Source organism: Amia ocellicauda, chromosome 10 (assembly GCF_036373705.1).
Source record: "Amia ocellicauda isolate fAmiCal2 chromosome 10, fAmiCal2.hap1, whole genome shotgun sequence".
In the NCBI taxonomy this organism is placed as follows: domain Eukaryota; kingdom Metazoa; phylum Chordata; class Actinopteri; order Amiiformes; family Amiidae; genus Amia; species Amia ocellicauda.
The window spans coordinates 10,384,518-10,400,565 of record NC_089859.1 but is presented as its reverse complement, the minus strand read 5'-3'; the positions used below and the strand labels follow the sequence as shown (position 1 = coordinate 10,400,565).

At 36.0% G+C, this 16,048-nt stretch overlaps 1 protein-coding gene across 1 annotated transcript in view; it reads left to right on the top strand.

Moving 5' to 3' along the window:
- abcb7 (ATP-binding cassette, sub-family B (MDR/TAP), member 7) overlaps positions 1–15,839 on the top strand; it is a 43,987-nt gene extending 28,148 nt beyond the window's left edge. The window contains exons 11-16 of the mRNA XM_066714955.1: positions 945–1,108; positions 2,536–2,665; positions 3,494–3,665; positions 5,785–5,888; positions 6,746–6,853; positions 12,015–15,839. Coding sequence (XP_066571052.1) covers positions 945–1,108; positions 2,536–2,665; positions 3,494–3,665; positions 5,785–5,888; positions 6,746–6,853; positions 12,015–12,230 — 894 coding nt within the window. The 3' untranslated portion in view covers positions 12,231–15,839. The remainder of the gene's footprint in view (positions 1–944; positions 1,109–2,535; positions 2,666–3,493; positions 3,666–5,784; positions 5,889–6,745; positions 6,854–12,014) is intronic.
- Positions 15,840–16,048: the final 209 nt, after the last annotated feature.

Sequence of the window (16,048 nt, the reverse complement as noted above, 5' to 3'; positions counted from 1 at the left end):
AGCCAGCCAGTTTGGGGAATTTTTTTTACTCTCCAGAATTATTTTTTTATTTTGATAGCATGTGGAAATTGTTGTCCTTTTTTTCTTAAACACTCTAATGAACATTATGTAGTAATTTAGAATTCATTAAGACAACTAATGTGTGTTTAGTACAGTGCGTTCTGCATATTGTTTTCAAATACATTTACATAATGTGCGGTGACCTGAGAGACCTTACACTGATTTCTGAAAGTTTTGGTTAATAATATTGACGTTTAGGCAAATCTTTTAGTGCATTTCCTTCTATTCTGTGCAGTCTTTTCCCTGTCACATGATATGAGTGTCTGTCTTCTGAGTGACATGAGAGTGCTATAAGCCAACTAAAATCAGATAATATTTCTATCACTTACATGGTAGATGTCCCAGAAGCCCATTTCACTTCTACTGTGTTAGCATGATACCTTTTAAGGGTTAAAAACACATTTTGATAATTAGGTGCAGACACCCTAGGATGCAGTAATAGAAAATGGCTTGAAACAGGTGGTCAGATCTCAAGGGAATCCAATATGTCAAACAATGAAAAAACAGCTGCCCCTCTTTTTTTGATAGTACTAGTAAAAGCTACAAAGAAATATGCATCCATATTACACTGTGGTTTTTAAGCCTTCTTCAGTACATTCACTTTGTGTTTTTATTCATGTATAAAAAAATCTGATTCTTTGTTCTATGTGACTGGTATGCAGTTTCCTGTTTTAAATTAGCAAAATATTATTAAATAAAAAAAGTGGTATATTTATCAGTTTTAATATTCTGGGCATGTTTGTGACCAGGCAGATTATGCTGTAATCATCACACTGCAGTAATAATATAAGAGAACCATTTTGGCACTAAATCAATACTCGCTGCATGCAATGCCATGGTTTCATATTTTTGTTTATTTGTCTGTTTGTCTGTTTTCCCATCAGGAGAAAGACATGGCTCCTCCACTCCTGATTTCCCCTCAAGATGCTACGATCAGGTTCGAAGATGTGTATTTTGAGTATCTCGAGGGGCAGAAAGTGCTCAATGGTGTGTCCTTCGACGTGCCTGCAGGGAAGAAGGTAGCGCTTGTTGGTGGCAGTGGTTCTGGGTATGTACATTACATTATTTGTCATTTAGCAGACGCTCTTATCCAGGGCGACATTTGTACCCATTTATACAGCTGGGTATTTTACTGGAGCAATCTAAGTGAACTACCTTGCCCAAGGATACAACAGCACTGACCCACCCAGGATTTGAACCCACAACCTTCCAGTCCAGTCCTGCCCTGTGTATTAATTGGGAGGAAGCTATACAAACAGGCCAGGAGTTTTGCATTTAATACATTTAGTCTATCCTAATTCAGTTGGGCATTTTTGATTTGATGATCTTAACTGTGTGTTTATTAATGTGCAGTGGCAAGAACGATTCCTGTAGGTTCATATATGAGAGGAAGTGGAGTGGTATTAAAGTAACTACACAGTGGCAAAGGCGTATTCTACCAAAAATGAAGACACTTAAGTGTGTTTGTTCTGTAAAGGCTGTCAAGATGAGAGTTGTTGAGGCAGAGTTCATTTCCAGACTGACACAGAGCATTTTCAAACCTATTGCTGCTGTTAAGTGAAGTGTTGTGTGTGTGTGTGTGTGTGTGCAATGAGTGACCTAACCATCGGGGTGTTTGAGAGCTATTTGCCAGGCTGCCACACTCAACGCTCCTTGATGTTTCCCTTTTGTGGGATTAGTATTTTGTTTGTAGTAATCACCAGCAAACAAGGATCAGGGCCTGGCATCAGCAGTTATGTTCAACATCAGCATATGCTACCTTTGGCACTTAAATATAAAAATGGCATTTAAAAAAAAAAGTGTGTGTATATGTATGTATTTATGTATGTATGAGATATATATAATTGTAGTCTGTAAGTATAGGAAACTTAACACTGATTATAGTTTATTGATTATTTAAAAAATGAAACTATAAAAAAGCTTTCTGCATTTTCTTGTTGAAAATTCCTCATGCAAAACCATATCTCTTTTGCTTCTGGTTGTTGTAGCCTTTGGATATTTGTGTTGCAATGCCCTTTATGGACCTGAAGTGTTTCCGGTTCATGATTTTTGTTTTTGTTCTTTAAATTTTTTTTTTAAACTGTCATGGGTATCCACAGATACAATACTATCTGCTGAGCAATGGAAAAATTAAAGTACTCTACATCAGATTAATGCAAAACAAAAACAGAAAGTCTGTTAATTCAATATACACAATTTTATTAGATTCTGCATTCAGTCAAGCTGTTAATAGTTTGTGGCTCTGAACATACTATTCTGTTCAAACCGCATGACTTAATTGAAGGTAGTGCCTGCCTTAGATATATATCTGCATCACTATTTACAGGTAATTTAAATAAAAACCTTACATTTGGTCTTTTTGACAACTGTTATGAACCAACAAAATCCCTCTTCAGAGGGATGTTTATTCATCTTAAAAGTAATGTAGATTACAATGATTTTGTAATGTTGTTGTGCTTTTCTGTTTAATTTTAGGAAGAGCACAATTGTGAGAATGCTGTATCGTTTCTACGAGCCTCAGAGAGGCAATATTTATATTGCTGGCCAGAATATTCGAGATGTCAGTTTGGAGAGTCTAAGGAAGGCCATGGGGGTGGTTCCACAGGTGAGGAAATTAATTAAAATCTTTCATACAAGGCAGGAGTAATCCCTGAATATTTGTATACCATTCTAAAATGCAAATCAATGTAGGTATTAAGAGATCATGGAAAGTCCTGTCTTGAAACCTGTAAGCTTACTAAAACTAAATTTAGATAACTCAGAAAATCTAAAGATAATATTCAAATATGTATTTTATGTTTGAAAACCACCAGTCAGTTGCAGTTTCTGCCACTATGACTTTATTTATACACTTTATTTATGTAAGATGAAGAGATTTATTTGAAAACCATGTAACTGCTGTTGCTTCATCAGACTTTTCTGTCTTAAATGGCAAGTAAATTAAACAGATACTTTTATTAGATACCAATGTACTGTTGAGGTCTTGATGGAGCTGCTTTCACAGTAAAACATTGACAGTATGTGGCATATCACAGCAAATTACTTGAGCTGTTAAGAGAATACAGTCATTCTTTTTAATTTGCTTATACAGTATCACTTCTTATGTAGATCAGTAATATATTGGAACATTTACACCACTTGACTTTGCTTCATCAGGCTATTACATGTGGTGCTATTCATATGAATGAAGAGATCTCATCATGTGACGTGACATGAGGAATTTAAAGTATACAGTATCGTTTAGGGGAGGCACACCAAAAATGAAAGTTGTCCATTTGTGTAATAACCGTCTGAATCTGTATTGAAACCATGATGTGGAGCAAAAGCTTTACTTTTCAAAATCTGATTTGTTAGACTTTGATATTTTTATCTTTTTTAACATGGAACTATTTTTCTGCTGCTTATCTTTTACCCCTTTGGTCTGGACTTGCAGGATGCTGTTCTGTTCCACAACACAATCTTTTATAATCTCCAATATGGAAATATTCACGCTTCACCTGAGGAAGTGTACCAAGTTGCAAAGTTAGCCGGCATCCACGACGCCATTCTCCGAATGCCACATGGATATGACACCCAGGTTGGAGAAAGAGGACTGAAACTGTCAGGTACCTAGCACTCATCGCTTCATCGCTTTCCTAATTCCTATTGTTTGTCAGTTTGTTTTTCTGTTTTCATTCACCAAAATGGGATTATTCTGTAACTAAGTGTCCATCTAGTGTTTATGTATTAAATTAATACATGCTACTGTGGTTTAGACAAGTTGTGGAAACGCTTGCTGAATCATATTGGAACGTTATTGTAGTAGCTATAGTGTTAAAATCACAGTCCTCTAAAAATCAAGGCACAGGGTAGACTTGAGCCCAAATCCTTTGAGCTGTAAAAATGCGGTCATTCTTTCAAATGCTGTAAAGGGATAAGGGGAGTGCAGTAGTCACAGAACAGAGATGGCTCTAGGAACTGCCTAAAGCAGGATATGATTTTTCAACATCATTTCAGCCGTATTTAAGTATCTTTTTTCAAGGCAACCTGTCAGTGATTATCTTGCCCATAGAGAAGAAATGTATGTTGCCCAATGCAGTGAATGAAATATGTCCCTTATAATTCAAACCCATCACAGCACAGTACTTCTAGGCATAAAGGTTTCTATTTATATTTCTCTATTGTACGCATTGATAACTTGATTCTTTTTAGTTTATTATATCATGGATATTAATCCATGTGAGTTCAGTAAATCTTTACAGTTCAGGAAATGTGGGGAAGTAAGAAGGCTGTTGCTTTAATATCCCTCATGATTTTCTGCAGTGTCTTCTGTGTAATTACTGCATATCAGTGTAACACACACCACCTGTAGAGTCATTTAATCTACTTTGAACTAAATAAAGCTTTTATTTAACCCAGCTTGTGATGTACAATCCGGGTTATACAACATTTAAAAAAGAATGGTCTTCTTTTCTTTCTCGGCAAAATAAAAAAAGTGAAGGAGTGAAAGAAGTGAAAGAAATCGGTCTCTGTGAAAGTGCCATTGGTAAATAAAGCACCAAATAGATTTGAACTTGTAGGTCTGTGGTGTGAGCTATTTTTATAACAGACTGCTTTACAGACAGCAACATGTACCTGGCAGACAAGAAACTGAAGCTGAGCCATTTACCCAACGAAACTCCTGTTCCTTATTAATCACTGCAGCCTTGATGTTAACGAGCCTATTTTACTGGAGCCCTTAAAAAAAACTTGACGCCTTTGATTCCAAAGGAAGTGTGCCAGATTTGAAACAAATATTTTGAGAACATGCATGATATTTTAGAATTATGCAAGTGTTTTGTCAAGCTGAACCAAAACAATCAAATTTGTATTAATAATTGTGATGTTTCATCTCTTAAGTTATCCGCAATAACTGGTTGAGCGTGTGCCATCAAACTTTAGGGAGCAGGTGGTGTGGGGTCAAATGTGGAGCTCGACTATCTAAAGCTCTAAAGCTCTAAAGCCAACCATGTCTCAGCTTTTGTGTCCTTAAAATATGACCAATTTCATAATTGTAACTGTTCAGTCTGAGGCGGTTCTGGTTGTCAACTGCTATTCACTACAGAGTTCCGATGTTTGAACTTTAAATTCCTTGGATTGTCCATTTTCTTTTCCTTGAAGGGCTTTTAGATTTTCTTAAATCGTTTTAGGGAAGTTTCAGCTTCCTACATATAGCCTTAAATCTTTTCTGCATTCATAACCTGAGAGATGTCTTTGTATTCCAAATGTTTTACGAGTATAAGACCATATGAAAGATTACAACTAGAAGGAAGCCATGTGTCCCACCTAACTGATTTTGAATACAAGCTTAAACCCATTGATCTGAGGGCTTCATCAAGCCATGTTTTGAAGAATCCTAAAGTGTTTGCTTCAATGACGTGGCTGGGTAACTTGTTCCAGACTCCCACAACCTGCTGCCTTTCACACTTTTACTTTAGTAAGCCTTTTACTGATGACAATGCACAGATAAAAGGGATCCAACTCAAATGCTTACAAAGTAAATTGTCTGCTTCAAACAAAGCCATGTTTGCAATTCCCCAGTTAAATAGGATTATTTAAAATACGAAATGTAGGAAGATTAATGATGGTGATTACGGTGAGGGGGGGATACCTAAAATTGAATAGAAATATTGACATGACTGGTGTGTGCTGCAATGCTCTGTGTGATAGAGGCTTCATGCAGCATGGTTTGTGTGTTTGCTGCAGGAGGAGAGAAACAAAGGGTGGCCATTGCCCGGGCTATTCTGAAGAACCCACACATTCTGCTATATGATGAGGCTACATCCTCCCTGGACTCCATCACAGAGGAAGTATGTGGACTACTACTAATTTTCTATTTCTTTATTTTATTTTTGTAAAACATGTTTTCCAGTGGCTGTACAGCTCCAAGTTTCACTGAATCTCAAAAAAGGATTCAATAATACCTTCACAATAAAGGAATTGAATGATTGTTTAATCTGTGCTAGCTGGGATGCTTATTAAAGAGAACATCTACTAGTACCTTGAACATGTTATTTAATCCAAAAGATTACAATAACGAGGGACTTATTTGGGAACCACTTCATTTTTTAATTTTTATTTATTTCATTTTATCAGTGATGAGTTTCTGTCAAGCTACATAAAATGTAAAAACTGCAGATTGTTTTCATGTTAGGTTTTCACCATAAATATAAAACAGGAAGCAGTTAATGGGAATGATACAAAGTCAAGTGCTCTGATATTGAGAAATATTGCATATTTTGTGTGTGTGTGTGTGTGTGTGTGTGTGTATATATATATATATATATATATATATATATATATATATATATATATATAATGTATATATAATGTATATATATGTAACTTTTGTGTTACACAATTTAGTACAAAGCAATTAAATGGCATAATTATATTTCAATGATTTACCTGGTGATATGCCTTTTTTGTTTTTTGTCTCTAAAGGCATTTTTCATATCTACCTTGTCAGTCATAACTACATATTACTAAAGGCAAACATGGAATTCTCCAGAGGTAAAAGGCACATTGTATAGACATGCTTCAAACAATGAAATGAGACCACACATGTATAGGTAGGATAGGGCTAGAGGTAAACCTGTTTTGAGGCATTTCCATTTTATCTTGGGGTTAATTTTAATTAACTTTTTGTTGCCCTGATCTTTTTCAGAATATTCTCAAGTCCATGAAAGAGATGGTGAAAGACCGCACGTCTGTCTTCATTGCGCACAGGCTGTCTACTATTGTAGATGCAGACGAAATTATTGTCCTGAATCAGGTAAAACATTGAAGGTCAATTTTTCAGGGTCATTTGCTGCCGTCACATGCTGCGTTACTGTCAATATATGTACAGATCATTAAAATGGTGTTATTGCTCAGTGAGAATAGTTGATCAGAAGGTCCATAACAGGGGAAAGATATATATTTTTAAATATTTTATATGCACGAGGTACAATTCCCAAACAATTGTTTATATACAGAAAGAATTTAAATGGAAAATTGAATGGATTTGATTTAGATGTGGTGTTTTTTTCCATCATTTTGAAATAAATACATTGAAATAAAGGTTCTACAACAGAATCAACGTTTCTTATCATAGGGGCCTTGTTCATTCCTACAGATTTGAGCTTCAAATTGTAATGTTCATCAGTAAAACGTTTTTTTTGTGTGGTTTATTTATATCAGAATGACTTGGAATTTCATGTCTCTTGTGAAGAAAAAACAAACCAATTAACAGCAATTAGTGAAATAACACCACAGTCTTATCTCCATCAATAAAGTACTTGATTACCTCCTATTAATATAAAACAAAAACAAAAAAACACAATTTAGATTTATATCTTGCTTGCAGAAATGATGTATGCAGCTAGATTAGTTTACTTTCAATACTGGGGGGAAAGAAACAAACAATTTTCCTCTTAAATACATTTTGTTTTCATGTCAAAGAAAGCCCCAAGGTGAGATAAGCATGTTCATTGACAGCTATGTAAAGGAGCTGAAAAAAATGCTTCGGCTGGGCTTAGTCTTTTTATTTTGCGAATTGTTTTCTGATTATTTGGATGAATTAAAAGGTCTGCAATTTAAGGTGAAATATAGAACATAAATGGCATTCGAAAAAGTGATTAACTGTGATTAATTTAAGCATGGCATGGTTTCATAAGGGGCACCGCACGCTAAATTGCTCATTAAAATAAACGACCTAAAGTTGCAGATATCTTTGATACCTCTGTTTATGTCTTTCTTGAAGTGAACTTTTTATTTTGAAAACTGTGGGTGGACTTTTGTATAAGAGATTAAGAAGGAAGTGTTAATGCTAGGGGGGGCTCACGTGTGTGGGTGCACAGCGGTGGGCATACGCTCACTGATTTTCAGTCATTGGAATAATATTATCAAGTCTGTTTTTCACTTGGATAAATTGCACACAGCAGCGATTTGAAACGAGTCGGAGGCAAGTGACAGTCTAGTTTGTTTTCACCCAGGAACTTTAGAAGTGTCTTGTACCGTTTATTTCCCATCACGTCCCCTTTACATTTATTCATTTATTCCTCAAACTTTCACAAAGCCTTCTGTCACTCATGTGCCTTTGTCTTCTGCCGCTTGACCATCTCTACCCTGTAATAAAATAATAAAAAAGGAAGGCCTTGTCTGAGATGATGGGTTAGGTTTACACTGTTGACAGCACAAGCCGTTTCTATTTTGAAATGCTGCTTTGAATTATTCTTGGCAGATTCCTGCGAGGATCATTGCTAAGGAAGGCAGAGGACATTAAAAAACAATTAAATGTGTTTCTCTGCGAAAGGCCTGCTGCTGCCTCCCACACACAGTCTGTATAGCGCGTTTCAATCCTTACAAATGTCTGTTCCTCACATCTTAGAACAGTCTTAATGATAAGGTTTTCCACAAGCACAAATCCGTAGGCATGGGGAGCATCTGGAAGCTTTACCTGTGTACAGGTAAGAAAAACGGGTTTTGCGTTTAACCCTGGAGATAATAGCCTTTCACAGAAGCTCAACACAATATTTCTATTGAAGTGCAGCAGTACCTGAGAAGATAGACTTTCATAAAATCATATCTATATTTAAATGGTTCATCCAAATAAAAAAAGAAATGTGAGATTGTGGCAGACGATTTGGTGCAGGGTTGGATTTCTAATAATAAAATTAAAATTCTGCCATTGGGTCATATCGGAGATAGATTCCACCAGAGTGCATGAATAAGGATACTACAGCGGACAACAGCAGCTGGAGTATATTAGTGCAAGAAGACGAAATCGGAGGCAAGCAGAGAATTGTAAAATTGCAATTTTAAGTCCATCTGTCTAATGCATCAAGTCCAGAAGGTTTATTTGTAGGCAGCTGTTGAAACTAGCAGCTACCTGGCTGCTGTTCATGTCTTCGAATCTGTGTTGGCTGGAGTAAGTTAAGAGTAAACATGTTCTGGTTTCCTTATTGGCAGATACATTCACTGGCAGGAAAATCAGTGTTTAACATTTATTCACTGATTACTTTCATGTTACACTAGCATTAGCAAAGGAAATTTAAAAAACAAGTGAAAATTAATTTGATACTATTGAGGATAAGGGCGACACCTGGCAAATTAAATCTAGTGTTGCAAAGTGCAAAGTACTACATGCAGGCTGCAGGAATGTCCGTTATGGTAGTATTCTGAAGTCTCCATTTTAGTCAGCTTTTGAAAGTTTGGGGTTTCATTAATTTTGACAAATTTATTCCCCCCTCATGAGTTTTCATGTCATGAATATTTATATCCAAACTGAGAATAATTCAAGAGGAATTTCTGACAAGCTTCTAACCTGTACAAAACGTACATAAAAAATAACCTTTTACTATGCAAACAATCAGTTATCATTAACATGTCCTTTGTTTCAATATAACATCATTAAATGCACAGTAAACTCCGTTTAACGCATCCCCATTCAGTGGACCTGTTCATACTGCAATATATTACTATTTTAATGTACAGGTGTTATTACACTTACTGTTAATCCCCCCCCCCCCCCCACCCCCCCCCCGCAAGTGCAAAGCAGTACAATATAGAGGTCGACCGATTAATCGGGGGCGATAACGGCTTTTTTGAACTATCTGCAATCGGCAGAAATGAACGCAGATAATGGCCGATAGTTTTATGGGGTTGTACGCATTAATATCCTTGGTTATAGGGGACAAACACGGCCTCTAGTGGTAAAATTAAAACCATCACTGACTCCCTTATGGAGTTTATTATCAAATGTGACTTGGCTCAGCGCACAGACGCCGAAGAGGTACGTATATGAGTTAATGAGTCAATTAAAGTTGTCATGACACAGTCAATCAAACATTGTAAAGAATAAAATAAAATGGAAGGTACTTTGTCTACGACTCTGCCAGTACCTCATATCCTCGAAAACCCGCACCCGCGTACATTTCAGAGACTTCAGACAGCAACATTTCCCAACTGGATTTTTTTTTTCCTACTGATTAAAAACTCTGTTTCCAAGAGGATTTATACAATTTATTTGACTGGGAAGTATAATAAGTATAATTAATTAATTATGTCCCATAAGTAGTTTAGTAGTGAAGAATTACAATTAAAAGTTAATTAATAATAAGTTAATAAAAATTTAAAATATTTTATTGTACAGTGGAATTGTAGCTGCGTGGGGAAGTTTAATCAGGGCATTACATTATTTTACATTTGGATCTTTACTAATTTCTACTTAGTTAATTGCACAAGTCTTTTATTTGTAGATTCGTATTTCTGTTTAGGAACCTGTTCATTTATATTATTTATTCATATTTATTTTGCAAATCAAGTGCATGGATTAAACATTGGGCATTTATGCACATGGTGATGCACTAATGATTCCAGAATTATTTTCTAATGTTTCCTTGCTAATCCCGTTCTAAAAACAACAGCAGCCGCCTATATTTCTTGTAAATGTGTTTATTTTATGTTTACATCAACATGCATTTTTTTGAGAAATAAAGCGGTTCTGCAGCTGTCTTGAGTCTCTGTTTTAGCAGAGCCAGTGCATCAGCCATGACTGAGCCTGTGTGAGAGTGAGGGTCAGTCAGGTGAGCAGCAGCTCTGCCCTCAGGCCACAGCTGACCACAGCTCTGAGCCTCTCGGCACCGCAGCTTTATTTACACATCTACACATTCTACAGCTAGCCGTTATATCTGAAAATAAGTAAAGAACCCAAAGTGTGTTATTACTGGAATTTCATTAATTATTTGTAGTTTATTTTCATCAGTAATCTAAAAAGGGTAATGTTGAATTAATGCTTTAATTATTTAAAAAAACTTTCCAATTTAATTCTTCATAACTCCCAAATTTATCATCTAATTTTCACAATTTTCCAGAATTTGGACAGTTATTATTTTGTCATTTATTTTAAATTGATCTATTTTATTTGTTATTTTTTATATTTATTTAATACATTTTTTTTAGTTCATACTGTTTTTTTTTTATATATAATAAAGTGCAAACTGTTGCAATTTTACATTGAGTGCTATGTATTTTATACAATATATTGATTAGAAAAGTAAAGAGAAAATTATCGGACGATTCATCGGAAATCTGCTTTTCCCCCACCATAATTATAATCGGTTTTGGAAATCCACTATCGGTCGACCTCTGGTACAATATTTTATAATTGTCAGTACTGAACTATCATATCAGTAAGTGTTTGTAATCAAAATTCGTAATTTGGCCTTTAGCGGACAATCAGACTCTATGGATATCTTTCCCCTCCCCCATCAGTCTATTTAAACAAGGGTTCACTGTATATTGAATTTGTAATGCATCCTGACAAAGCCTAGGCTATTTGACTGAAACTGCATTGTTTTTAACTGTATTTTTATAGATGATATGGTTTGAAATAAAAAGTCTGCTTTATAGATAATGTTTGATTTGGAAATTGTCTCGTACTTAATGGGCAATGCAATGCAGGTATTTAAATGAAAAATCAAAACAAAAAAACATCCCATTCTTGTAGTTCTTTGTACTCTTCTTTTTTTGCTCCAGTTTGTCATTTGCTTTGCGATTGGAAATTGAAAGTAGCTTCCAGAGACACTATTGACTCTGATGGAGTGTCGTGGGGAAACGGATTATCTTTATCCGTGTTCTTCTGAAGCTCACTGGAATAGCATGCTGCACCAAAGCCTGAGCTACACCCACATACTTCCACACCTTATATACTCACACTCTGCCTTGGGGGATCTATCTATCTAATCTATCTATCTATCCATCTATCTATCTATTTATTTATTTATTTGTCACTCTTCCTCTCTGCATTGAGATGTTAGCCTGCCAACTCGGTGGGACATGAAACGAGTACGAAACCAAGGAAGAGGGTATACATTTCAGTTGTCATCCTTCTCCCCCTGCCCCCCTTTCAGATCACTCCTGTAGGTAAACACTGTGTGCCTTGTCTGTTTCAGGGTAAAGTGGCGGAGCGCGGCAGTCACTATGAGCTCCTGAGCAATCCCAGCAGTCTCTACTCTGAGCTGTGGAACACACAGAACAGCAAGATCCTGAGCGGCAACAGCCTGTCCAGCGAAAAGCAGGAGAGACTGTCCCGCAAAGAGGAGGAGAGGAAGAAGCTGCAGGAGGACATACTCAACAGTGTGAAGGGCTGTGGAAACTGCTCCTGCTGAGGGACTCGAGCTAATGGACAATAGACTGCAGCAGTATTTTGCACTGATACTCAGGTGTGAGTTATTTATAGAATAAAATGACCTTCTCCTTTATTGAATTCTAGCTGTGCTGGGCTTTTAGTACAGAGCTCTGGGTAAGCGGAGTTGAGGGACATTCACATTAACACGCTAAGCCTGTGTTCACATCAACCCACTGATTCCTAACCGACGCTCTTACTGTCCCAGTGCAGTATTATCTCAAATACGTAGGCACTAATCGTCAGGGGGAAGTCTTGAATGAAATGGGGAAAAATGTGTCCTTGTTCTTTTGACCATGATTTACTTTGAAGATAAAGAAACTTTTGTCTGTAAGTTGACACCCAGTTAAGTACTATAGTACAGAATGAAAGTTGAATCTTTAATTGGTAAAATGATAATGGTATTCTAAACGCACCCTTTTTGATGTATGCATAAATAAGGTATTTCAATTAATTCCAAAATTTATGAGTGTTTGTAGCCAAGGCAGTTTTCATAGTGATCTAAATACAGGCACTGTTTAATATGGCCATATCACATGTGTGTTTATGAAATCCATTTAAATATCATTGTTTTGCAGATTATCTAATTACTAAGTTTTACTAAGAATATATATATATATATTTTTACTATTAGATTATTGACATTGATGAGGTTTTGGTTGCCTGAAGGGACCTGTACATACTCTTCCGTTTTATCTGTCTTCATATATATTTACACTCACTAAGGAAGTGCCATAATACTGATGGCTTACCATAAACATCTGTATCTTGTTTATGTACAAAAGCATTTCCTGAAATCAGTTGTTCCAAGGCTGATCTTACCTAGTGTCATGTTTTCCAGTAACACTATGGGCAAGAATTATAAACCTTTCTTCAGATTGTTCTTCTTGTATTTAGTGTTTTTTAAACATATTTTTTATCAATGGAAAGTTTCAGAGAGATACACTGCATGTTATTTGCCAGTGTTCTCCTGAAGTCCTATTTTAATGCTTTACAGCATAGAAACATAGGTTTACATAATTAAGTATGTTTGAGTGTTTCAATACTTGGCATTTACACATTATTTTACATGCACAGAATTTTAATTTATGCAGGTGTCTCGGGTGCACTTTGAGATGCATCAAAAAGTGTTAAAATGCACAAATTAGAGAGAGTTAATGCAAGTTCTTTCCAGCTTACTTCGACACAAAACAATATTACAATGTATCTCTCCAGACTAATGCTATTTGTGTTGTGTAGCCACCCAAAACAATTACTACTTACATTTTTCTACTCTGAGTGTTATGCATGTCCTTTTTAAGTTTGGAAAGTACAAAATCCCTTCAAAATAAAATACAAATAGTGTATTTATAATAGCACCTCCGCAGAAATAAAGGACACATTTGTTATAAAGAAAATCAAATTAGTTTTACAGATTTAAATGTTTTTCTTGAGGTGGGGGGAGCAAATGTATAATAAGAAATGTTAAATTTATTTATAATATAAGCCTTTTGCTCTAACCATTTTTCTGTGCAAAATAGACGTTAATCACATGATAGAAGATAAAAGCACGCAAATGCTTGCTGTAAGTTTCTTGTCTTTCTAACGCTACTGCCTTGAACTTATCTTAGTGTGCATTTCAGACCACATGTATGCCTTTGCATTTGCATTATAAGACAAATATCAGCATTCTGTATCTTTAAAGGGGGTTAAAATATGTTCCCTAAAATAAAGGCGAGTCACAGTCCAAGATAATAGGACTGTTTCCTAGAACAATGTGAATGGGAGGATAAGGAGTCTGCCAGTGGGCTCTGTTTTCTCCCAGCACCTTTCTGTCTTTTGTGTCCTACTCTCCCATCTCCATTAGAAGGGCTTTCTCTGCTGTTAGAATGCAGTTGTTACAATTAATTAAAGCTAGATACGTTTAATATAGTGCTGTCCTTGCTCTTTAAAATAAGATCCTGAGTTAATTTGCCGGGACAGGGTTCATTAATTCACTGTACTGTTTACTGTGTCCTAGGCTATAAATTCCATTTATTACAAATGACTTCGCTATCAACTGCTGTAGCTAGGTAGTTATCAACTGTTCTCTCTGCTGTGTTTCGGTTTTAAATTTTATATTTATTAAAAAAATAATTATCACATGGTGTTTAAGGTAAATGGGGAAACTAAAGCCCACAATTTACATACAAATATTGTGTAAGACATTTGTTTGTGTTAAAGTAAGAGTTAAGGACTTTTAATTGACTATTCTGCAAATATGACGTAAGGGCATCCTACCAGTAGTTAAATAGTTAAAACGATGCATTGAACTGTTATTTGAAACCGTTTTGGAAATACACTGTACCATGTGAAAGCTGTTCGGGGTTTATTGAAAACACAACAAAGAGGTTTTTTTTTTATAGTGACACTGATACTGCCTGAGAATCCTTTATGAACTATCTGGCTGCATTTTTCATCATTATCTAAATAAGGAAAATTATATATTTTCCTGAATCAAATGTGACTATATAGGCCTGCTTGCAACCTCTCCAATAATGTGCAAAAACAGAGGAAAGCATAATAAGTGGGGGTGGGGGAGAGTACATATAATTTACCCTTTAAAATGTTGGTAATAACTTTCATTGTGTATCATTAGTTTTCAAAGCATTTGTAGGCACCATTTATCTGTGAAACAAATCCTAGAGGAAGGTCTTCCGTAGCCAACAACGACGAGAAGTTTGCTTGATTAGATCAACACAATAATCCCCAGGGTCCCAAAGCAATAGATCTGCTCTATTGATAGGGAATGATGAAGACGAAATCCATAACAGGCAAAGGTTATTACCAGAACCTCGGGCTAACCACTTCTTTAAGTCACATGGAAGGAGGGCAATTCAGGCAGGAGTGGTATTGATATTGACGTTGTAAATGGTTCATTTTGAAAGATATTGTAAACGTTCCCTTTTCAGTTGATTTTCACAGTTTTATGCATTGTACAAAAAGTATTGTTATAAAAACGGATTGTGCCAGAGGTCATGGGCTATGATGAGGACATGTGTGGTAGTTTCTTAAGGAAAAAAAAAAAAAAAAAAAAACACATATTACTTGACCAAAGTAAGGGTCTACCTGGCTTTTTGAAACACTGGCTCAAAAGAGATCAACTTGGCAGTGACAGATGGATTGACTAATGGTCATTTACTTCCCATTTCCCCCGACAGTGCAAACACCAGCTTTGTGTGTCCTGCCTGATTCTTACCCAGATTGGCATCAACACCAATTGTTGGGATGCAAACTGGCAAAGCCATGTGACGGCTTTGTGTGGTGTGCCACATGGGATGCAGAAAAATGCCTTACCAAATGTAATCTCTCTGACTGACTAATCACTCATAAAACATGGGGTATATGTGAAATGGTGACATCACAGTCATCAATGATGTGGTGTCGACTAAAAATAAAATGAGGCAGTTAATATCTTGTAGATTAGAACATAAACCTGTATGAAACAATGTATTTCTATTTTCCGTTTATTGAAAACCTCTAATGATACAATGAGCTGCAGACGCTAAGATGACTATTGTTAGTTCCTTATCGGTACCACTGAAAACAGAAAAATAAAGAGTTTCTCAAGGTTTCTTGAGTGTTTTTTTTTTTTTTTTTTGTATTTCACCCACGATGATTGTTCCTGGTCCTTCTTGGTACAGGAAAGCAGGAGAATGAAACACGGATCCTCAGCGGGTCTGTGTGCGTGTCTTTGCTTTGGGAGAACTGCATAAGCTTTGCAGTCCCACAGGTTGGAGCAAAGGAAGCTTCTGCTGCTTTAGATTTAACTCCCTGTGCATC